The sequence below is a fragment of the Coloeus monedula genome, assembly GCF_965178545.1.
Source record: "Coloeus monedula genome assembly, chromosome: 6".
Taxonomy (NCBI): domain Eukaryota; kingdom Metazoa; phylum Chordata; class Aves; order Passeriformes; family Corvidae; genus Coloeus; species Coloeus monedula.
This window is the reverse complement of record NC_138786.1, coordinates 37250238-37275313: the sequence shown is the minus strand read 5'-3', so window position 1 is coordinate 37275313 and position 25076 is coordinate 37250238. Positions and strand designations below refer to the sequence as shown.

Here is a 25076-nt window from a genome sequence, read left to right as displayed (position 1 = left end):
ACACTGGTTTGCTTGGAATTAGGTGGACACCTAATCAAATTTCATATGGGTTACTGAATAGCCTTAAACACTACTAGTTACCTTTTGATAGATATCCCAGATATGCCACATCAATGAGACAGTTACTTCTTGAAGAGTCAACTTGTCTAAGAGGTGCTGATAAGAAGCAGATGTCCCATTTAATTTAAGTAAGTGCAATTTTGTTCACTCAATGGCAAACTCACAGACATGCCAAGAGGAAAAGCTGGGGAATAGGAGCTAAACAGTCCTGTAGATTCAATAAAAAACACAGCAAAGAAGAGGTTCTTATGGGTGCCAAACTGGCAAGCAATGTGAAGAAAATCAATAATAATAAAAAATAATACAATAAAGATGCATTTACATTTACAGTTTTTCCTTTTCTGCCTCCTGCTCTTGCTATTCTACTATGACATCTTGTTCCACACCAATCTCATTCAAGAGACCTTTCTGGCTGCCACTTCAGGGACAGGATTCTGTAATGCAGTTAAAGTGCCACACTTCAGCTTGCTTTTTAAAAAAAATGTATTTGTGAAAGCTTTCAACTTATCATCTTTAGAAACAGGCTGTTTGTAAGCCAAAACTTATTTTAGGGAAAATTACTGAAGTGCATGGGAAAGTCTATTGAGCACTGTACTCCAAAATGAACACAAAGTTCCTTCTTCTTCAAGCAAGTAGTGGAAGCAGGACCCATTAAAATCTCTTCGAGGGTTATTTTTGTAAAGACTTGCTGGGAACTCTTCTATCCTCTTTACACTACAAAAGTTCTTAATTTTAGAGAGAGAGAATACGCAGATGAGATGTTTTCTAAGAAACTATTTGAGGTCTTTCTCAAAGATGCTGACAGAAAACAAGCAGAAATAACTGCCTCCAGAACAAGGGAGGTTGGTCAGGTAATTATAGTGTGCTCCAATCAAGAGGAAGAGAAACTCTGGAAGAAGGCTGGAAGTGGCAGCCATATCCAATTCCCTTTCACTGAACTGTACAGAATGATGATAGCAAGGTCACTGTAACTGAACTCAGAAAAAGCTGTTTTTACTAGAAGGTTACTGAATTATCAGTTCTGGACTACAGAAAACCAGCCTGGCCCACTGTGACATATATACTTCACAAACACATACCATTTCTCTTCACACAGTGTAAGACAAAAATGTAACCTTATTTAAAACAGAGTAGTTAAAATAGCGGAATTCCTTTACAAAATATGAATTTGAAAATTTGAAAGGCTATTGTCAGTCCCAATTAAGGGGATCCCAATTAAGGGATCATTCAAAGTATTAGACCTTGAGATCAAGCAAAAGTAGAGACACATAATAAAATTATGTAGGAATTAAACAAAACCCTAAAGTAAACAAATATAATTTAAGACAGAAAACAATTCACATAAAAATCTGCCACTTAAATTCATCTGTGTAGAATTCTAGCAAGAGGTTATGTAATCTACCCCCCCAACTGTCATTTTAGAAAAGTATATGTGCACATCTTTTTATATTCCTGATTCAACATACGTCAGTAATCCTATTCATATTACAATCACATGCAAAGATAAGCATTACTTGAAACTCTAAAGCAGCTAGATAGGTAATTCTAGCTCTATATCTGTTATCTGTTGGGTCCAGACCTTCAATCACCAGCTTCAGCAGAAGAAAAACCAATAAATGCAAAACAAGGATGCGTTTGTTCTAAGCACTGACAATAAATACTTGATGGTTTGCTTCATGAAAAAGTGATGCATACTTTCCATTATTTAACTAAACACTTAAGCCAAAAAACTGCCAGGACCCCTAAGTATGTGATTAATTTCTGGTTTCCTCTTGCTGTGTCTTAGAAAACGATCCAAGAGAATGTGGAAAGCAGCTGTAATCTGAACATTAAAATATGACTGCAAGAAAAATTAAATTCACTTAGTATATCTAAAGCAGGTCTCATTGCATTCTTTGCATAGATGCTTATATATGTAGTGAAGAAAAACGCTCAAATAATTAATATAGTAAAAAAACCATAATGGATCATGCAAATAGTCTATTTTAAAGTATGAATGCACTTCCTGATTATTTTAGAAGGGAAAATATAGTAACCTGAAGAAGAGCATGGTGCCTCACTAGCTCCTCATCATCTCAGCACTTGTAAAAAAAATTCTGTCTTATCCTAATCTGGTTTCATTATTTACTGTATATGAAACCTATTAACCACAGAGTCAAGGTGTCATCAGAATTTCTTTTAAAAGTACTGGCTGAGACATGGCTCTTTTTGAGAGTATTTTTGAGGAATCCATTAGGTAGCATAACGTCCTGCATACTAGAATTCCACTTTTTCTAACACTGGAGGGTGGAAAGAGAGGAGAAAATGGTCAAGAGAAAGCAGTTGGAATAAACTTTACATTCATTCAGTTAAAAGGCTTTACCATAGGCAAATTTCAACAGAAAAAACCACATGCATCTGCATTAGTTTAGGACAGTTTTCTAAATATCTGGAGATGAAGTGATGCTTTCTATATCAAGAGAAAAGATGACAGAGATGCACATACCAATATATTGAAGAAACTGCATGGCCATTTGTCTCAGCTATACAGTAAGAAGGTAAAGAGCCTGAGCACTCTGCAGTACCAGAATTATGAATCATGGAGGAAGGGATCACCACGCCTAGGGAACTCCCTAATAGCAGGCTCCCTGTCAGAGCAGCAAGGCAAGGGCTGGTTGAGTGCCTATATAAGGCAATTCCTTCCACCTCTAGGTAACTAAGTGTGTTGCTATCATCTGATGAATCTGACTCCAGCCCAGTGCCAACAGGACACTGGAAAGCAAAACTGATGTTACTGCCATTCTACATCTTACTCTGAAACTTGTTTTCCAACCAATAAATCTTATACAGAATACTACTGGTCTAGGCCTGCCATTATCAAGCCAGTATCTTTCTTAGAAAAGTGAATTTGCAGACAAGGCATCAAAATATCAATATTGTTGAGTTAAATTTTTTTCAGTGGTATTAATGTACTGCTTTTAAATTGTCAGATATGAAAATTGACGTACCTAATAGTGCAAAAGCCCATAAACTAGCCCCTACACTAATGAGCTAAGCACAGAGAGACACTTACTATCTCTTCTCCAACTTAAATATGTAAATTTAATTTATCCATTAAATTGCAGAACTAATCCTTTGTACATATATAGTACTTTAAAAAAATTCAGTAGCAATAATACCTGAGGACAGATCTTACATGCTTTACAAATGTTAAAGTTAGCTTCAAAATACATTGCCTTCCATGAATTATAAGTAGCTTGGGGTAAAACTTTCTAATTATTGATTTTCAGTGAGATGTGGTGCTTGAACCACTTTCCAAAACTTAAAAGAATTTCAGTGTTTCTGAAAGCCTCATCTACAATTTCTGTTTTCATACTGTGAAAACAAATCCATTTTCCAAGTTATCCTAGCAGTAACCATGGCCTTCACTTGACACTAAACCCTCTGCAAGGTCTATGACACAAGAGCAGGAGATGTAAAACAGAAAAGGGGACGAACACCCTTCTGAAGTGCTCAAATTATGCACAAGACATCTAACACAGACCCTGCTGGAAACACCACTTCAGTAACTTGCATCATTATTACGACATCTCTGGGTATCACTTTCATTGGTGAGCAGTCAACAGTGCCCTTCTGATAAACACATATGAACAGAAGATTGCTTAGACTGAAGTCATGAATTGCCATGACACATCTCTAAAAGAAACAAAACACTTCCATCATAAACTTATTTTTAGAAAGAGTTCAACCCACAATAACATTTGTGGCCACCATTAAAAAAATGAGAGTATAGTAGTAAATTCCGATAAGAAAAAACCTGGTCTTCCTTGTTTTCCATGCAGAGGCATTCAAAATTCATTCTCTCTCACCCTTCAACACTAAGTAATGCTACAGAGTGAATTCTGAAAAAGTAGCACCATTGAGAAGGCTCACTTTCTTATCTTCAGTGCCTCAAATATATTCCTTCAGTTAAAGAGTACTACTGACACAAAACTCAAATTAGAGAGCAATTGTACCTTTATGTGCTCCAAAACGGCTGTTGCAACATTGGTATGAAGATCAATGAGTCTCTTCTTTTCCAGAAGTTCTGGAAGAGAGCTGAAGAGATTAAATACAAACTAACCTGCTGATTTGCACTCTTAGTTGAATTGTGTACTGCATATTATAGATACTAAAACATTTATAGAATTATAGAACAGTCTGGGTTGGAAATGACCTTTAAAGGCTATTAAAATCTAAAATTAAAGAATAGGACTGGAACTAAAAAATGACAAGTATAGATGTAATGATTCTCATAACTGTAACAGAATACATTAGAGAAGAACATTAGTCACATGTAATGTAGTAAACCAGGTTTCTACCTTGACTAGCAAAAAACGTACATTATGTGGGTAATTCAATATTCCCACTGAAAGCTTGTGATCAACAACAGATATGTGCCCTGCTAACCTGAACAAATGATCTACTACATTTAGTTTATTCTGATATATACAAAAGTGTCAATATCTGCCAAATAATAATACCTGTCAAAGAATATCAAACAATTACAAAATTACAGTAAATAACAGTATCTGTCAAATAAATACGGAACTTCTGGATGTCCTGGAATTTGTCAGGTGCTTCTGCATAGAACACAATTCTCTATTCGGGATTCACAATTGAAAAACTTTCTTTTGTGAAATGGGAACCTGAATGGTTAAGTTTACTTTATGGAAAAATTGTTACTTAAGGTGTTATGATCTACATGATTTTCACTGCTGGCAGTGAAAATCACATTTACAAAAGACTTCTCAGCATCTATATACATTCAGAACCAAAAGCACCCTGGACAACCAATGTCTTACTCAGCTTAACAGTAGGCAGATGATCAGGCATTTAATGACAACTGACCGCATGCCCTGAAGAACCAGGAAGTTAAGTAGCCATACTTTATTTCCTCCTTTAAGCAACTATAAAATCAATGTTACCTATGATGATTGACCATTAATGACAGCTGGAATGTGAGAAGGTGACTAGCAGTGCCTTTGTAAAGGACTGTGTTTTAAAAAAAAAAAAACAAACCAGAAACAAACCAAAAAAAACCCAGAAAAAGCAAACAACAGGAGATCCTCAATGTTAGAACCTCTGATTTCTAATTTCTAAGATATTTCAAAGTTTTCTAGCAGCTGTAAAGCCAGGAAAAAGATAACCTTCAGAAAATGGGCAACAGAACAGCAAGTGAACCTAGTTCAATTCTTACAGCAGAAACCTGCCTAAATGGACGATCTTAATGGTATCAGGACTTCTCAGCAAAATTCTACAGATTAAAGCCAAAAACCAATGCCTTGACCTGAAAACCAGCATCTTGAGAAGTACAAAACTTGAAAACTTTATAGGGTGAGCTTGAAAATACCTGCTTACTTTTTGGAAACTGTCTGATCACACGTCCTTTGTAATTCCAATGAAATTCTAACCAGGGCATAGCATACAAAGCAACTTTTCAAACTCACTAGGAGATAACTAACTAATACAGGCATGCTGGATTTTACAGGATACTGGGCATATCACCCCATTTATCCTGTGGATAATGAATGTTTCTTCTTCCTTCTGACTGGGTCTTAGTGATTAAGGCAGCAAACTATGTATCTCCCTTCTTGAAGGCATCAGTGGAATGAAAAACAAATTTACAATGAGAAAGAAGCCTAAATCTAAGACTTTCACTGTCATGAAACCACTGTCACTGGTGGTTTGGTCTTCAAAAGTGGGGGGGTAAATTTCTCAGAGATCTGAATGACTATAATCTCGCAAACAGATGTTACAGAAAATACATGAATCAAAATGTAATTGATTACACACTGTGCAAAGCAAGCAGAGACCTGAAGAAGGGGAATTTCAGTTATTTTTTTTTACGGAAGATTGCAGAGTTTGGGGGTTTTGGTGGAAGAGTGCAAGCAAATCTATGATGCACTTAGATTACTCTTGTCTTTGCTGAGGAAACACTCCAAAGTCACACACATTGTGGAAGTCACATATGCAAGCACTGGTTTAGGACATCACATAAAACTTTACCAGAATTATAAAGCATTTAAGCTATATTATAAAGCTGAATAGCCTACATTTAAAGATGTTGATTTCAAAGAATACAGAAAGTACAATGACAGAAAAAACTAGAAATGGTTCACAGGTAATAAACTATAATGCATTACTGACTACTTACCTGACAGCTGAAGTTAGCTTAGCTGTATTATCTGAAAGCATACTTATTGCTCCTTCATCCTCCCCTTCTATACCCTGGGTTTTGAGGAAGGGTTTGAAAAGAGGAATAAAAATAGTCATAATAAATACAAATACCACACGTGCAGATAGTCAATACATTTAGAAACTATTTTCTCATAGTGGTGTTAACATCTGTATTTCATTTTTCAGTTAGTATGGAAGCTCTATAACTGCAACACCAATGAACAAGAAATTGAAACTTCTCATGAAATATGGTGTTTCTAGTCCTACTTTTAAGATCGTATTATGCCTAAAATTCAGCATGCACTGAAAATTTTTGTCCGTGGGATGACAGGGTGGGCTGAGCATCTCTACAAGCCCTGTTATGCTTTACATAAAACACATACAGGTGATAAAACTTACCATGATACTTTTAAGTCTTTTGACTTCATCTTCTTGGGCTCTGTAAGATTCCAGTTCTTCCTGAACAGACTCAGCCACCTCTGGAAAAGGACTAATGCAATAGTCTGCGTTAGGCTCAGTTAAATCAATAAACTGAAATACTAGAACCAGACAATGAAAACCTTTTTTGGAAATAACAACACGCAAATCATGCGGCAGTATCAAATCACTGAAAATAATGACATCTTACTGTAGGTTTACTTAAACTTTCTAAGATATATTCACTGCTTTCAATAATTTTATGTAATTTTGGTAAGAACAATTTTGAGCTCTGTAACAAAGAGCTAACAGACAAAAATAATGGACAATGAATACTGGCCATGATTATTCCTTATGTGGTGGGTTGACCCTGGCTGGATGCTATGTGCTCACCAGGTGACTCTATCACTTCTCTCCTCAGCAAGACTGGGCAGGGAGAAAGCAAGGTAGAAAAACTCCCAAAGTCATGGGTCAAGACACAGGCAGTTGAAAAAAGGAAAGCTTATGTGTGAAAGCAAAGGAAAACAAAAGGTTTTATTCTCTACTTCCCACCAGCAGACGATGTCTGGCCATTTCTCAGGAAACAGGGCTTCAGTAGGCAGAGTGGTTGCTCCAGAAGACAAACATTTAAAAAAACCCATTGAAGGCTGCATCCTTCCTCCTCCTTTCTGTTAAGATTTTATTGCTGAACAGTGGTATGGAATGCTATTGGTGTGGTGTGGTTTGGTGTCGTATGGAGTATATTTTTGGTCAGTTTGGGTGAACTGTCCTGGCAATGCCCCCTCCCAAGATCTTGCCCACCCTCAGCCCACTGGTGAGGGGGAATGTTGGGGAGACAGCGCTGATGCTGTGTGAGCACTGCTCAGCAGTAGCCAAAACACTGGTGTGCTATCAACACTCTTCTAGCTACCAATGCAAAGCACAGCACTGGGAGGGCTGCTGTGGGGAAATGAACACCATTTCAGACAGACCCAGTACACCTTAAAAAAAAGCCCCCAAACTAGAAGATATTTTCAAATACGATTAAAAGCAGAACTACCATATATGAAGAATACTTAGAATTTATATTGACTAAATTAATATAAACTGTGTATCTTTACAGCTTACCTGCCCTTATGCTTTTGCCAAAATTTATCAGATGCAGTTAAATCATAGGACTTCTTATTTTTTTTCTTAGGTCTAGCACCTGCTGGAGTACTTTCCATTCCTGTTGATTCTTCCAAGTTAACTCTATTCAAATGGAAATCCTAAAGTAAAGAAGAGTCTTATGTAAATATTTGACGGTTTGTTTATTCAGTCTTTTATACTCAACGAAATACCTTTGAGAATATTTTCTAAAAAAATATTAACACAGCTATTTATTAGAGCTTCATAAGTAGGCAGGAAACAGTTTACTAGTTCACTAGATAATACAAACAGTAATATAAGAACTCACAATTACTGAACTGTGACCAGTCCAACACCAAACAAGGCAACAAATGTTAAGCAAAGACTTTTGATTATCTCATACACAAGCAGTCTTTTTACACTGAACTTTGAACACTGTTTTCTGCATAGAAGATAAATTGCTTAGCAAAGACTGTGCTCTAAAACGCTCCAAATCTTTGAAATAGAAAAGCTTCTATATTGCAGAAAAAGTGTTTCTAAGGCTTAAGTTCACTCACATAACTACAACATATATGTCAAAGCTGCCAAGAAGCTGATGACATCAGCAACAGGATTATTCACTGTGAGGACTATTTAGCTACACCTTCACAGCTCTTTCCCTAATTTTTTAAGCACTAGTAAAATAGTGAATGCATGATAAAGCAAAACTTTGCAACAAAGCTGCTATTTTTCCATATAGATTTTCTTCTTCCACAGATGTATGAACATAGAAACTACATCACTTTGCCAGAAGACACAGTTATGCTCACATGTCACCACACAGCTCCCTGTGGGTCTTCTAGTTCTTTCCCCCACTGCCAAAGACTGCTCTGTATTTTCTGCAGCTTACCTCTCTGGTTTTCAACAGAGTATTAACAAGTATTCCACTTGCTGACTTTGTCCTAGCCCTTTTCAAGAACATTTAAAATTTCAGAGGTGCTCTTTGCTTGGCAAATAATGATAGAGTCAAATCTTCGACTACACAGAATCTGTTAGAACCTTTTAGAATAGGTATTTTTTCCAGAAATAAAACTTCACTTTATTATTTTCATTAAAGCATACAGAAATGGATCACTGTGAGTGAAACTGTCAAATAAAGTTTTAAAATGTTTCTAGTTATGCCTTGGCAGGGACTTAAGCGCTACAAATGACCCAGGCCAGAATACAAACAAAACCAAGTAGCTACTCAAAGGAAACACATGCAGTTGATGAGCACAAACCTCATCTTACAAGAGATGTTTAATGTTTTAGCAAAAAAATAGTATTTTTCAAGTACACATATTCGATAAAAACTTCAAAAGAATTAATGTGATTGGAAATTTAGCCGTAATTTTTAATGGAGATCTATGTTTTGGCTCAGTTTAACTCACCAGTGACCTGGGTTTTCAAGTTAGTTTTGGCATTTACAAGTTTTCCTAAAATAATTCTTATTAATTAGTGTTCCTCCTTTCAACTCCTCATTTTGTCCTTTTAAGGCTTTCTATCCATGCCTCCCATTTTTCTGCATCCACTGATGAAAGGTTTTTTATTTAGAAATAGGAATCTCTTTATGTAAGCCTGTTTAAGTGTAGAAACAGCACAGTTAATAATCTCAATGGACGCAGCACTCAACTTTGTGCCTAGGTAGTTCAACACCGCACAGTATTCCTGGACTATTGTAACTGAGACCTTAAACAAAAACCAATTTGCTTGAACGTATACTTGACATAATCAACATCTTGGTAACACTTTCATGGTTACAATTTATGGCTTCTTAAAAGACTACTGCAGGTATTTCATGAAATATTATGCTCAGCATGTGAAGAGTTTTGCAGGCTTGCCTTTAAGATGAATAACTTGACTGGTTTTGAAATTAAACTTTTGCCCTTTTCATGGAACCACAGACCACTTGGTTACAATTTCACTAAAAAAAACATAATCCTGTTCAGTTTTAAGATGCAGCATTTAACAAGTTGGTCCAGAGAACTATTGAAACCTGATGCAGTAGAGATAAATATCCAATGATCTTTGAGCAAGTCTTCTAGTGTCGTTTTAATACCCCACCCTATTTGTAGCACTAGTTGTCCTCACCCTCCAGTACCTTTGATCTGCATCCTGATGAACTGAAGTCCTATCCCAACTCACGCCTGAGGCCACCCAACACTACTTCAGAAAGAAACCTGTAGAAATTCAATACTTCTACCTGCAAGTCTCTAGCCAGTTCAACACTTACTGGAGAAAACTTGGTGCAAACTGTGTTTTTTTCAGATATGCCTTTCCTGAAGAAACTAGGCCAAAAATTGTTTATTTGTATAAAGCACCCTTAAGTTTAAGAGGAAAGGACTTGTGATAAGGAATTAATTACATAAAATAAAATTTACAAGTGCCCTAAAGCACTCCATTAGTGATGAAATATTTTCATCATAGCAATGCACTCTGTGTGTGACTATACAGTTCACCATCAACTTTGCAGATGAGCGCATACATGCACATGCATATTTCATGTATGCCTCTAACAGTCTCAATAATAAATCCAAAATAATTCTCAAAGATAGATTTTGAAATTATTCTCAAAAATAGGTCTCAGTACAAAAAAAGCCTCCAGATACTAATTACTCTTACTTTTTTTTTTAATTATCATTTACTCCACACCTATAGACAAAATGCACAAATCTGAGGTAAACAGAATGAGCTATCATTCAAGTACATTTCTAGTATTGGTTTTATAAAATAAACTTGAGGAAATAAAGGCAACTTAAGGCTATCTAAATGCTTAAAAAAAGTTTTTTAAAACATCTGTTTTAGACTCCTTACAGTAGGATCATATACCACTCTGCACTGAACACCTACACCACCTTGTGGAGAAAAACCGGAAAAAGTATTTTTAGAAGTTCAAACTAAAACCAAAATTGGTTTTAAAACACATTAAAAGCACTTCTTTTTCAAAGTTGAATTGCACTTAATGGAGCTTGGATATTACATAACATACAGATCATGAGCTACTAAAGAAAAAGGCAGGATTGCTGATTAAGCTATCTGTAGATGATATCAAGATTTCAACTTCTTAAATATTTTAGAAATTATTGCTAAATAAAACTTCTAGAGAAAATCTTCCAAGTTGTTCTTTACTAAAACAACTTCCAAATAAAAAAGACAAAACAGATTTTGGATTAAGAGAGAATCTGGTAATAAGTTTAACAACAAACTGAGTGAAAAAGTAGTTTTGGTAACAAAATCAGATTTATCCTTACCAGAACATCATGCACTAAAGCTTGGTATGTCCAAGTATGATGTAGAGGAGTTGCTAAATCTATGTTTCTGTCAACAAGGACTAATAGGGGCCTTTGGAAGCTGAAAAGATGACACTTTGTTAGTACTTCTTTAAACATGGTTAAAACATCCCAGTAACATCCTGAGTGATATCAGCCACCTTCTCTATCATATTTCAAGATAAAAGCAAAACCGCCTACTGCTGAGCCTGCCCCAAAGTCACTGGGTCTGATCACTATGATAAATTACACAAATCAAATCTTAGTAATGATAAAAATATTATTTTATTTTATAAGTGAAATTACCACTATATAAATACTGAGCAGAAGTCAAAACACTGAACAGCAACTAGCTTTTTAGGTATTAACCAATACACCTTTGTGTGGATACACATTTGAGTTCCAAACAACCATTTCAGTGGTAATATTTAATTCCCATTACAATCCTCAAACATAAAATCTCACTTCCAAGGGTTTTTAAGTTAATTTTTCTCTTTGCTTGTATATAAAGTCCATAAAAAAATAAATTATGAACTTCTGAGACGCACTGTGGTAATTCCATCAGTACCCAATTTTGTGGTAAAAGAATGCATTCATGCCTAAAGGTCTTGAGTTACAGCTACATGAAAAATTTATAGTGAAGATAGCAAGACTGTGAGCTGACAGAACATTATTACATATATTTCTCTTAAGTACATTATTTCTGCAAACATGCCAGTTAAAGTGCCTTTGAACAGAGTAAAAGCATTTAAATTCCATGCTCTGGATTTCCTTAAAGTATATTCACTTAAATATATAATCTCAAGAACCTTAGTCACCTGATTCTGAAAAACCAAACTAGAGACCTGAAGCCATTCAACTGCTTAAACTTTCCTATGCTTCCTTTACCTTGCATTTTAATTTTGAGGGCAATGATGCTACACTACCAGGAAAACAAGCCATGCCTCTGAAGGAAAAGCAGTGCTTACAATTCAGTTCCCATGAAAATGAAGAAACTGGTATTTCACAACTATTCTCTCTCCTTTCAAGCTCATTCCTTTTGCCAGCTTTGATGTTTTTGTGCCTTTTATCCAAGTTCTGATTTTAATCTGAGATAAAAGCATGATGACTGTTTTATACCCAGTTAGGAGATTATAAACTTCCTTCAGCTAGAGTCTTGTCAATACATGTCCTCTTTTCCATGTACAGTATAAACTCCTATAATACACCTTCCTAAGGCAGCCTGTGGAGTATTCAGCTATCTGGGGGCAACAGTATACAGGGATGCTACTGAGAACACATTATCAGATGCACACAAGCATCTTTAAAGGATTCAAATGGTCATGACTTTAACAGACCTTAATTATCCAAGTGGTAGTCCTCAAGCAGTCCTCCTCTGGTCAAGAGGGGGATCAGCTGAGAAACACTTGCTTTTGACATAACTAAACTGTTAACACTGTTCACAGGCAAGAAAATGGGTCCTTCTTTCTTTCAAAGGAGATATGCTCTTTTGCTAAGAGATATGTTCAGGCACGCAACGGCATTTCATAGTCCTGTAAACAGAGTGTATTTGCAGAAGTTTGGCTCTTGCTGGGTTTAGAGGCTGAACAAAATTAACTGGTTCATAACATGATTTTTGACTTACTGTCCTAGGACCATACTCTTATTAGTTATAAAAGTTTTAAAAAGGGTTATGCTGTGAGACGGGAGAACTCCCTTAAAAGTATGTAAATTCCTTTAATATAGAATTTGAACCACATCCATGTCAACACAGTTTTCAATACAGTGGTGACTTACCAAGACAACTGAAATATGAAAAATAAAATTACTAACACAATACCTGAACTGGCCAGCTCCAAGTGTGTCACCTGTAAAAAGACTGTTTCTGGCATCTCTTAGATTCTCTCTGAGCTTCTTATCCAATTTCTAAGGAGGGGAAAAACAGAACCACTTTTAACAAACCAATGGCTTCCTAACCTCTCTACATGATCAACATTAAAAGATTTATTGTGCTGTTTTTGTAGTTTATAAATGTCTTCACTGCAGGAAGATCAGGTCCAGTGCACATGGGAAAGAATGAAATCTTACGTCTATTTTTCTCCCTCCAGTATTTATATCGATGTCCAGGACTACATTGAAGATGTTTCCTTTATGCCTACTAATCTCCTGCCAGACAATTAGCACCTTTTCCCTAAACATGCAAGTAGAAAACACCAGTAGGAGGCATCAAGAGGGAACCACAGCAGAAGCAGTAAATTGGGCTGTCAGACACTGCCCCACAATTGTTTTATAAAAATGAGATTATCCTCAATATGAGTGTATGCACACTGTATGCTTAGGTTTAATCAGTATTATCATTTCACTGACAAAGAAGATGCAAAGAAGATGGAAGAAATGAACCACAGTGACTCCTAATGAAGACAGTTCTGTAGAGATTGCTAATTGTGATTTCTTTTAGTCATTTTATCCCTATTTGATGATCAAATTCAATGTCAGTTTAATTTGATATACTAAAAACCTCTTGTACTTACAGGGTTTCCCAGCAAGATAGGTAAAAATGTCTTACTGATACACAGAGAGTAACACAGGCTTGACAGCCACTTTTTAAACTGTGTAGATGCATCTTAATTATAATGTCTGTCAGAAAATCTTGATAAACTCTAGCTTAGGAATTATTATTTAAGTTTTTCATAATTTGATTCCCTAACATTACAGTTTCTACAGAAGTTCCATGGAACTGAAATCCGAGAAAGGAAAATGGATGTATCTCTTTTCCAGTTTTATTTCCTCTACAAGGAAAAGGATACAATGACACTAGATCTCTGCCTAGTACTGAGAAAAGTCAAAGTAATGTTTGGAAAGTTTTAAAGCAATGACAGGTGTTTAGAAAAACAGTTCTTACCACTGCCACCATTTCAGCTGCAGTTCCTCTTGAGCATCTGATTATAGGAATAGCGCCTAATAAAAGATACATTGACTTCTACATGCATTGTAATTTTCAGATTCTATATTACTTTACTTTTTATAAATAATTTTTACTAACATTCTGAGATTAAATACAAACTTTTCTCTTGCAGTCTTTATCTATGAAACAAAAAATGCTATATACAAATATTAAATAGAGTTTTACAAAAATAAGTGAATACCCCATACATCAGTTTATGAGAAATACAGTGTATACTAGAAAGAAAGCTAATGTACTGTGGAGGGGACAAACTATCTTGTACAGATGCATTAAAAGTTATTTTTCAAAAGGTTAGAAGTCCCTTGAACACAGTACTAAGTATTATGCCACCACCACCAGCACAATATATCTGTTACAACTCACTGCATGGTAATGCTATTTTCAAAAGCACATTTTCCATTGGCTTTCAGGTTTTGAAATATTTAGCTACTGTTTCTCACTTATCTATACAAATAGGAAAATTCCAAAACCATACAGTTTAAGTGACTGAGGAAAAACATTCAATTTGTATCAACGAACACTTAAAAGAACTGAATAGGTCCAAGGGAATCTCTCTTGAACAGACTGCCCCACAGCAATCCCCAACTCCCCTTGTAGGCCAGCTATCTCAGACAGACCAGTTTCCGTTAGAGCTTAAGTTAAATGCCATCACATGAAAAATGTATCAGCTAAGCATCAAGGAAACTCACAATAAAATAAGCAAACTTAATATATCTTCCTATTCCTGGAGTTATTTCAGTTAGATCTTTGCAGGTGTGAGAGGAGGTTTTTTTCTTCTAATTCTGCAGTGGGTTTTTTAAAAAACTTTGGTTTTGTTTTTTTTTTTTTTAAGAATGACAAATCCAAACTCAAAGCACTATTATCTTCACTGCAAACTAGGATTTTGTTAAAACAGTGAACCCAAACCTTTGCATTTCAGTATTCTTCTCCCATTCATACTGAAGACTAAGACTCAAATCCCATGAAAGACAGTCCTTATTGTACTTTACAGTGATATAAAGCAATAATTTGAGCAAGATCATTATCCCACCCTGTGAATTATTGAGATTTTGGTCACAGATTGAATTCTGCATTTAATTTTCTATATGAAATCACTAGACTTCTAGTTATCTCACTGAATATGGAAAATATGCTAGAATTTGGAAACTTACCAAGTGTAACAAAAAAACAGAAGAGACTATCAACAATAGTGTCCATTATAGTTTCCATTTCTGTGTCTGTTATATCTGGTCGGTTAATGGCTAAAACAGCGTGGAAAAAAAAATAGGGTTAAATAAGTTCATGCCACTTTAATACTGAGAAGGCAAACCTCTTCTAATCTGATGGCTGTTAGTAGTCAACAGATTTTGGTGCAGAAGAGATTACATCCTGAAATGCCCCTCTTAGCACATCTATTAGTTTCCACCTTTTTTTTTTTTTTTGAGAAAAAAGTTGGGAGAACTTAATTAATGCTTGCTGTATAAGGTCAAACACTACACAGTCATTTCCAAGTCTCTCTGGCTGCATATGTTATCTTTTGGATTGTGTTAGTATTGCATTAACAAAAAACCTACTAAGAAACATGTTCTAGAAGAGAAATGGCCATCCACTTGACAAACATTTTTCAGGAAAAAAATCCTCAAAAATTACCTGTGTAGTTTAATTATAGTATGTAGTTATCTATATTCAGAATTTCTAAATCCCACCTCTTGTGTCGAGATTCCTTTTTTTTCTCATAAATTTACTGTCAGTCTCTAGATTAGGGGTAATTCCCAAGTTATAAAACATTTTACTTGACAGGAAAGAGAGATTTCCCTTCCACATTGAGGTCAGAACAGAAGACATGCAGCAGCATTTCTCTTAAGTAACTAACCTTGACAAGAATATAAGAGCCAACAGGCAACATCAAACCAAATCTTATCACAGACCTCAAGTCAAGCACTATCTCAGGATTCATGTCATAAATTCTATCCTTGTTTGTTTTACTTTACCTTTAAAAATTTCTCTCATAATTATCTGTCATATCCTCTTTCTTCAAAAATTAATTTCAAAGCTCTAAATGTTAATAAGCCTTCCATTCTAAATTTATGCATGGCCAGCCATAACCATTCTCTAACTTTAAAGGTGCTTTTTTTTCCCCCTCATCTTTTCTCCTCTAAGATCTTTAGAGATGTGGATTATATTTCAGCAACTATACTTAGCAAGCCAAAGTTTTGACTAGGCTGACAGCAGCAATAGAAGTTTCAAGTTTCTGAAATACCAGCACCAAGAAAGGCAGACCATTCCCAAAATCTGTATTTTTCTGTAATGACAAAGCTTTGAAATTCACTGGGGCTATAATTCTGTACTTACCTCCAACTAATGGTCTCCCAGTTCATAGGGGTGAAAAAACCTTACTTTTACTCTCTTGCCTTTTCCAATTCTAAAATTTAATTCCCATCATGTTATTATGTTTAAAGTACTCATTTCTGATGTTCCTGTAATCTGCATACTGTCAGTGCCTTCTAATTTTGTCTAACATGCACATTTTATGAGCACATTCCTTTTCTTGTACCATAGCAACCAACACAGATACTCAGTATTACTGCTCCTTAGATCAACCTTTGAGAAACTTCATTAAGAATCTTTTGGTAAAATGTTCTACCATGTTTTCTATACATTTCTCTCTCTCCACTCTAAGAAGGTTATGGGGAATGCATCTATTACAGAAAAGAAAGCATAGGTCTCCTACATTTTTCTGTTGTACTGCAAAATTCAATCAAATTGTAAAGAATGGTAAAGAAACATTCAAATAGCATGAAACAGCATATCTCAAATATCAACTTTATACCAATATTACTCATTTATTCTTTCTTCTACACAGTCTTAGAGAAACAGAACCAGAGAGAGCCTGAGGGACTATCTAGTTGGTCCTCCTTTCCAAAGATGAGTTAAACCCATTTAATTTCTGCATCTAAACCAATTCAAATAGCTTCCCAGACATAAAAATACCATAACATTTACAGGTAATCTAATATTTCACTATTTTTAAAATTAGAAAGTGCCCCTAATATCTGGTCAGAAACTTTCTCGTTGCATTTAAACTCATCACTTCTTGTCCCTTACTAAACAAAGAGCATGTATTATGCCCCTTCTGTCTACGAAAGTCTTTCACATAATTGAAGGATTTTATCATGCTTATTTGTCCTGACATTACCTCTCTGTAAAAGCAGTCATATAGCCAAGAAATCACAGAACTGAAATTTAACCTGTTTTGTTATATCTGCTCTTGGTTCACCCATTCAGATACATTCGCGGGCACGCGGCAGTGCTGCTGCAAGAACAGCAGCCATCACTCAGTACCCTCAGATTTACACTGACTTTTGTAGATGATGAAACTGGCAGTCTCCTGCTATACTCTCCACAGGCAAAAAAGCCCACTTCTTCCTCACCTCTGCACTCCTACTGACTGTCTGTGTCAGATCTAGAACTCACACAATAAGACAGATCAGCTACTGAGCTCTAATGGAAAACTCGTCACTCTCTGTGGGAGATCAGGTTTCTCTTCCATGAGTTTTTGGAAACAGCCCACTTCTACATTGGTTTAAACATGGTGGCAAATTTCAGCAGCCCCAGAGAGGAAAACAAGCCAGATAGAAACTGAAGGGTGCAAAACATTTTCAGTCATTTAAATTCAAATTCCTTGTTAGCACAAGCAATCTTATGACAGTCAATTAAGTATCTTTATATACACAGGAACGCATCACAAAACAATTATTATTAAAACTCTTAACATCAGGTTTTAGTGAAAAAAATAAAGTCTGCTTTTCAAACAAAAATGCCCTTCACTCTGCCAATGGAATCAATCCCCAGTGTGAGACACAACTCAGTATTATTGATCCGGTTTTAAAGAAAGGTACTGACTTTGGATATTGGGCAAGAGAGGAGAAAAATCTCACTGCCAAATATTATACATACAGAGACTTCTCATCTCTACCTGGTCACTAGAGAGTATTCCACGCACCAAGAATTAGCTGTGTGACATTGTGACTATACTAAAGTAATGAGGAGCTGCTGCAAAAATAGGACTATCTTAACTTTTGCTTCTTCCGTTGCATTGCATTTGTACATCACACAAAGGAGTTGGTATTTTCTAAGGAAAGAGTCAATTAAACACACACTGCAGTTCTGAAATTACTGGTTCTCTGGAGGAGAGGAAGAGCAAAACTACAGCAGAGGCAGCAAGACAACATATCCTGTAACATCCAGAGTAAGGGGCAGGAGTGGTGGAGTGGTAGTTCCCTGTACATTTATCACAATTAATGGGTCAGAGGAGTACATAAAATCAGCACAATGGAGGGAGGAAGATCATGTGGATAATAATGACAACTAGTATGTATGTTGACTTGAGCTGCCATAGCACCAAAGCAACTGACCTAAGGCAGCCACTTGCTTTTCCCGCTAGGTTCCAAATCAAGTTGAACAGAAGTCTTGAGAAGGAAAAAAGAGTTCCAGGAGGCTGACTTCACTTGCAGCTCTGAAACTTTGTGAAGAAGCTGACATGCTTGGCTCACATGCTTGCAGAAGCAACCAGCATTGCTTATTGTCTAGAATGCCCTTTCCCATCCATAGTGACTATCTAATGTGAAAACAATATGTAATTTTTCCAACATTATTCCTTGTATAAAAAGTGTTATTATCCATAAATGTCTATACCACAGTTTTCCTTTGTTATTTAAAAATACGTATTTATTTTTCAGTATCACAATCACCATGTGATAAAGATGCTGAAATGAGTATCTAAGAACTGCTTCTTTCATGACTTTATACATCTAACAGGTTATCCTGAATTCTGAGCAGATCAAAGCAAAATGAAGTAATTGCTGGTTATTAGCTACAAATTCAAAAGTAAATTTCAACTTCAGACATTCTGGTATAATTTCTATATAAATTTACTTACCACGATATGAAACAAGTTCTTTGTTTTGGTTACACAATACAAACATATCATCTTCTAAAGTAATAAAATTAAGATATTGATCAAACACCTAGAAATCAAGGAATAATGGTCAGAATAGTCCAGAGTGAAGCATAACAAAAAAATATGCGATTAACTGCTACTTAATTTTGAACATTTTACAGTAATACCTATTCAAAGAAATAAATGCAAGATATAATTTATGAATTAAAAAGCCTGTGTAAGGATTCAATGATTAACACAAAATATTAAGAGGATTGAAAAGTGCCAGAACTGTCCAACTGTTTCCGTGGACAAAGTTCTAGTAGCCAACTATGACTGAAAAAACGCATATGGAGGACATTTCATTATTGTAGGTTCACTTTTTATGAATATGAAGCACTACAACATAATCAGCACTGAGCTCTCAGGCAAGAGAGAGGAAAGAGGGCAATATTTGAACAATAAGATATTACAACTCATGACTTCTAACTTTTCTGTAACACACCTGTACATTGGGGAAAAAGTTAAACTTCTCTATAGCACCAACTATTAATGAGACATCACAGCCAAAAAACAGATTTAGGAAAGTTAATTTTCAGTGCTACAGCAATTTCCTGCTGCTGACGACCTAAGGCTTAAACAAAACTAGTAGTGTTCATTTTATTTCACAATGGGTTCTTTCTCTCGTGACAGTAGTACTAATCAGAGTGAGTAAAAGTGAATGTATTTATTACTTAATAATTTACAGGTTTTGGTACAGCCATTCAACAAAAATAAAAGTAAATCCCTAAAACATGCCTTTAAATCACAGAGGCATAGGAGTGTAAAAAAGTGTGTATATATGAAATATTATTTCAAATGAGAACTGCACTCACACTGCTTTTTTTGTGTATTTAGGAGATAAAACCCCACCCCAAGATATATGCACTGAAAGCACTCATTCAGCTGATGAGATCATGAATACTCTGAAAGCACTGTTATTTCTCCTCTTATCATTCAGCACAAAAGTCCTGCAGCATTTGGAGTTATGACAGCTGAAGTATGGTACCAAGCTGCATTACTGGGATGACTGTAGGTTCTGTTTTTTCCCCAGCATGCCTGAAGATAAGAATGCAGTAACACCTGTAATGGTATTAACATTAGGGACTGGGGGACTTTCTTACCTTAGCCACTTGAGTTACCGCATTAGCACCTATAGCAGCATTTGCAATATCTTCCAGTTTACTTCTCGAAATGGCAGAAATAAAGTTTAAATAGTAAGATTCATAAAGCTGGTTTCGAAGATCCTAAAAGAAAGAAAAATCAAAACTTTTCCTGAGTAAGTACTAATACATTCCTGACTAATTAAAAGAAGAAATCATACTTTTACTATGTGATGTTAAAGTTATCCACAGTCAAACTAAATCTTCAGAAGTGCTTAGCTGTCTCTTCATACAGCTCTTTACACAGTGTTTTGATTACATGTCCAGATATAAACCACCTAACACAGAACTGCAAAACAACAGGAAATGACATTTAAGCTGAAAGACAGCAATTACTATTCCACACCTTACTGCTGACCAAAAAGTATCCTTTGCTATTCTCCTTCCTTTGGCAAAGATGTCAACCTTCCATCTCCTTCCCAGGAACGTGAAAATTTGAGACTAGCCTAATCCGGTCTTCCCACTCAAAGCAGTATCAAACTGTGCAGGTGATTTAGGATTGTGTCCAGTCAGGTTGTGAACCTCTCCAAGGACAGAGACTCCACAAACTGTCCAGGCAATCTGTTCCAGTGTTCAGGCACCAGCCACCCTCATTAAAATAACTTTTTCTAATGTTAAATGGAGTATTTGTACCCACTGCCTCCTGTCTTTTCACACCCAAAACTCTCTCTGAAACACACAAGATATATTCACCCTTCTACTTGCTGGGAAACTGAAGTTTTGCATAATATTTTGGGTAATATTTTTCTGAAAAGTATGTGCTAATAACAGCCACACTCTGGTGAGTGCATGATTCCTTCACACACCCTGTTGTGTGGACTCCTTTGAAACATTACACATGCAAGTTACCTGGCACATTCGGTCAATATTTTCTTCTGTTGGCATTACAAAGTAAACAGCTGGAACATCTGGAATAGCATCCCGATCTGAATGCAAAAGCCTGACAGTAAGAAAAAAGACATCTCTAACGTGCTGTTTCTCTGATATGTGTAAAATTATACAAGTTAAAGTAACTATTTATTTGTACAGACAAATATAATTTCCTACAATTTCTTTCTATATTTAGCCAGACTTTTAGCAAGAAAGAAAATCACATTTGTATATGTTTTGGCTGAATATATTAATAGATGTTTTCAAAGTTTATTCAAAGCTTGAAAAAAGGCTTTAAAAATCTTCAAGAGGAAGCTAAAATACTGCATCCACAAAGTTCATATGTGAACTGTTGACATGGTAAAAAATCACTGTAATTTCATTCTATTAAACTTGCCTTTCCTGCTCAAAGGCAAGGTGCTTAGATGTTTTTCTCGCGTTTCTGCTGATGTGTCAGCATATTAAACTGTGCTTCCATTTCTAGCCTTCACTTAGCAAAAGTTAATAAACTTGTAAAAAAATAAATGTATGTTCAAAGTTTCTTCACTACTATTACCACAGTTAAGGAATGCCAGTGGATTAGGTAAATGTAATCTGGTGAAAAAGAAATGAGAAATCTCTTAAAATAATACTTATAGATTTCATATGTTTGACAGCAGACAAGTAAAATCTATGTGTAAAAAGATACACAAAGAACATACACAGTCTCATGAAACAGTTTGTGCCAATATAATTTTAACATGTATTATTAGAGAAGGATTTGTATAGACAAATTCCAAAAGAACACCTACTGGATAATTTTTATTTTTGAACAAGGGCCTCCTGAACCAAGCAAGAAATCCTACTGAACAGTGTTTGGAATTATATCTTCACTCCCTGATTCTGAATAATGCCATCTGATTTTAGGAACAAGTCAGAGTATAATCTTTATTTTAGCAGTTATTTAGTAAATGATTTTTTACTGATTTGTTCATTATTTTAGGGAACATTAAAAAATGTTCTTTTTAGAAAAGTATTCCCAATTTTTTAAAAGTACTTACAGATGCAAAGTGATCCCCATATCTCTTAACTCTTTCACTGACAGCAAAGGTGAGATGATATCTTGGCCAAATCTGTCATAAATGAGAACCTGAACAGATACACATCATCTTATAAAGTGCTGTAAAAAGTGGATGCTGTAGAATATAGTAGATACAGGAATTCAGGTTTAGGGAACTACTATCCTAACCTGAAAAGTGCTTCAAGAAATAAACATCTACCAATTTATAATAAATCATTCATTTGTCAAGGACTTCCATTTGTGCTTACAAATAAATAAAATATGAAAAAACCCAAAAAAACCCTCAGTGATAAAGGGGGAAAAAGAATCATCACTTCCATCTCCTGAAAAATGTCTTGTCAAACAAGAGTTTGCTGTCAGAAATTTGTTATTGTATGTGCAGTTTTTCTGATTGCATTTGGGAGAGAACAACAGGAAAATCAGGTAAGAGAAAAAAGGAATTAGTGACAAAAGAAAACAGATGAAGAGACAGAATGTCAACTCCTCATGAACTACAAGTAATTTTAAAGGTAATAAAGCTAGCTTGAGCTCAGCTTTTTCAAGCTATCAATAGTTCTTCCATTGGGCTTCTTTCTGACTCAGGTATTTTTTCAGCAGTTCTGATATTCAATTTTGTCTATTTACAATACAGGAAAAAAAATTTTGCACAAGTTAATAACGTAAGACAGATGAACTTGATTTAGCTAAAATCTGCAAATTGGAACTTTTCTGAACACTATAAAATTCTCTTACTCTGGTTCCAAAAGTTCTTACCTTCCACACTGGTTCTCCTGTGCTGTTTTTAACAGGAGGAACATTGAAGTTCAGCATACGTTTCAAAGCCACTGGAAAATAAAGCCAAATAATGCTTTAATCTCTTTACACTTGACCAACAGCGATTAAACACTTTAGCAGGATTTTATTATACATTTCATTTGAGAGGAAAACCATCACAAAATACAAATGCAAGAAATCACATTTTCATTATTTTTATGCAGCTTTGACTGACAAGTGGCTCACATCAGCTAGAATTTATGGGCTCCAGAAGACACTGCAAAAAGAAAATAAGCAAGTTCTAAAACACTAACTCTTCTTAGTTATACAAGCTACATTCTAACATGGTTTGCCTTGAAAATAATTCCAGTATCTTCCTGAAGGTGCATTCTGTCCAGTGGGAACTAGTTTGCTTTATTCCCCGATCTGCTTTTCCTACCCCACAGGAACAACACTGTACACACCAAACAAAAAATACCTTCATGCCTGACTAAAATCAGTACACAGTTTGAAAGATTTTGAGAACTCATATGAAGAAATTGCTAGTTTAAGGGGTACAAAAATAGCCTTAGTTTGCAGCAGGAAAACTCTTTGAAACAGGAACGAACTTTTAATTAAACTTTCCATTCACCATACAGACCAAAGCAGATTGCTTCACCTACCACTAATTTATAAATCTATTATATAATGAATCCTTCCTCATTTATCTGATTAAACAACGCAGTATGTGCCGATCTCCCAACTTTTGACTAGCAGCAGCAGACTATATGTGCTATAGTCGCTATTCTCTTAAAACTCGTAACAAAATCATCACAGAGTTTTGCAAAGAGGAAAAACCTGCAGAGATTAGAGTGATGTATACCACTTAGCTCATAAATGGAGAGTGCAGAAACTATTAACTTTTGGCTCTGGCTGAACGAACATACTCAGTGCAGTTCCTGGGATCTACAGCATCACAGGTCATGTCAGGCTGGAGAGGACCTTGGAAGACCTCCAGTCTAACCTCCTGCCCAAGGAAGCTCAGCTCTGAGGCTAGGCCAGGCTGCTCAGGGCTTTATCCAGTCAAGTCTCCAGGGATGGAGATGCCACAGCCACACTATGCAATCTGTGGCACTGATTGTCCTTGAGGAGAAAAAGCTTTTCCGGACATCCAGTTTGAACACCTTGTTTATGTTATGCCATTTATGCTGTTGTGCTTCACCCTACTGCCATACACCACTACAACGGGGCGTGGTTCCATCTTCTCAGTGCTGCCCATAGGTCTTGGGGAGCTGCTGTAGGGTCCACCCTGAAGCCACCTGGACAAAACTCCAGGCAGAACAAGCCTTAGTGCTACAGCCTCACCAGAGACCCTGACCATCTTGGTAGTCCTGCTGACTCCCTCCAGCTAATGGTCCACTGGGACCCCTCACAAGCCTTTTCGACAGAGATGCTCTCTGGTCTGGCAACCCCCTACACTGCTGCCTGTACGTGCAAGGGGTTCTTCCTTTACAAGTGCAGGAATTTACATTTGTCGTTGTTAAATTTCGTAAGATCTCTGCTTGCCCATTCCTCTTGCCAATCTAGGTGCCTCTAAATGGCAGCTCTGCCCTCAAGTAGAAGAGATTTCCCTAGTTTGCTGTCACCTGGACACTTAATCAGACTACACTCTGACTTGTCCTCCAGGTGACTGATAGACATTTTAAATAGGAGAGGTCACAGAATACACTCATGCAGTGCTCCAGTTGTTACCAGCCTCTAGGTAATTATGTCTGATTAATTACAACTCTCTGAGCCTGACCATCCAACCAGTTTTTTTAATGTAGCTGGTTGTTCGTTCATGTAGTCCATGATACCCTAACTTGGCTGTAACACCACAGTGTCAAAAGCTTCGCTGAAGTCAAGGTAAATTACATACTCTACTGTCCTGTTGCCTACAAATCCAGTCATTCTATCACTGAAGGTAATTAGGCTGGTCAGGCATGATTTACCATACATAAATTCATGCATGTCTTTTCCTTCATGTGATGAGAAGTATTTTCCAATAGGATTCACTCAATGATTGACTCCAAAGCGACACTAAGGCCTGGAAGCATTTGTAGGTGAAGACTGAGGCAAAAGCAGCACTGGTTACCTCAGCCCTATCTGTGTCTATCACCACTAAAAGACCAGCTCCATTTAGCAATGATCCAACATTTTTTCTTACTCACATTTCTGCTACTAATGTTACATCAGAAGCACTTCTCCTTTCTTTAGATACATGCTGCACAGCTCAACCTCA

The 25076-nt window shown here is 36.1% G+C and overlaps 1 protein-coding gene across 1 annotated transcript in view; it reads right to left on the bottom strand.

Moving 5' to 3' along the window:
* Positions 1 to 25076, bottom strand: part of SCFD1 (sec1 family domain containing 1) — a 52555-nt gene that overhangs the window by 24458 nt on the left and 3021 nt on the right. The window contains exons 2-14 of the mRNA XM_082284516.1: positions 22817 to 22887; positions 22044 to 22132; positions 20983 to 21073; positions 20095 to 20217; positions 18932 to 19019; positions 15165 to 15254; positions 13951 to 14006; positions 12889 to 12974; positions 11052 to 11151; positions 7783 to 7922; positions 6658 to 6748; positions 6236 to 6309; positions 4056 to 4137 (exon numbers count right to left, since the gene is read on the bottom strand). Coding sequence (XP_082140642.1) covers positions 4056 to 4137; positions 6236 to 6309; positions 6658 to 6748; positions 7783 to 7922; positions 11052 to 11151; positions 12889 to 12974; positions 13951 to 14006; positions 15165 to 15254; positions 18932 to 19019; positions 20095 to 20217; positions 20983 to 21073; positions 22044 to 22132; positions 22817 to 22887 — 1181 coding nt within the window. The remainder of the gene's footprint in view (positions 1 to 4055; positions 4138 to 6235; positions 6310 to 6657; positions 6749 to 7782; positions 7923 to 11051; positions 11152 to 12888; positions 12975 to 13950; positions 14007 to 15164; positions 15255 to 18931; positions 19020 to 20094; positions 20218 to 20982; positions 21074 to 22043; positions 22133 to 22816; positions 22888 to 25076) is intronic.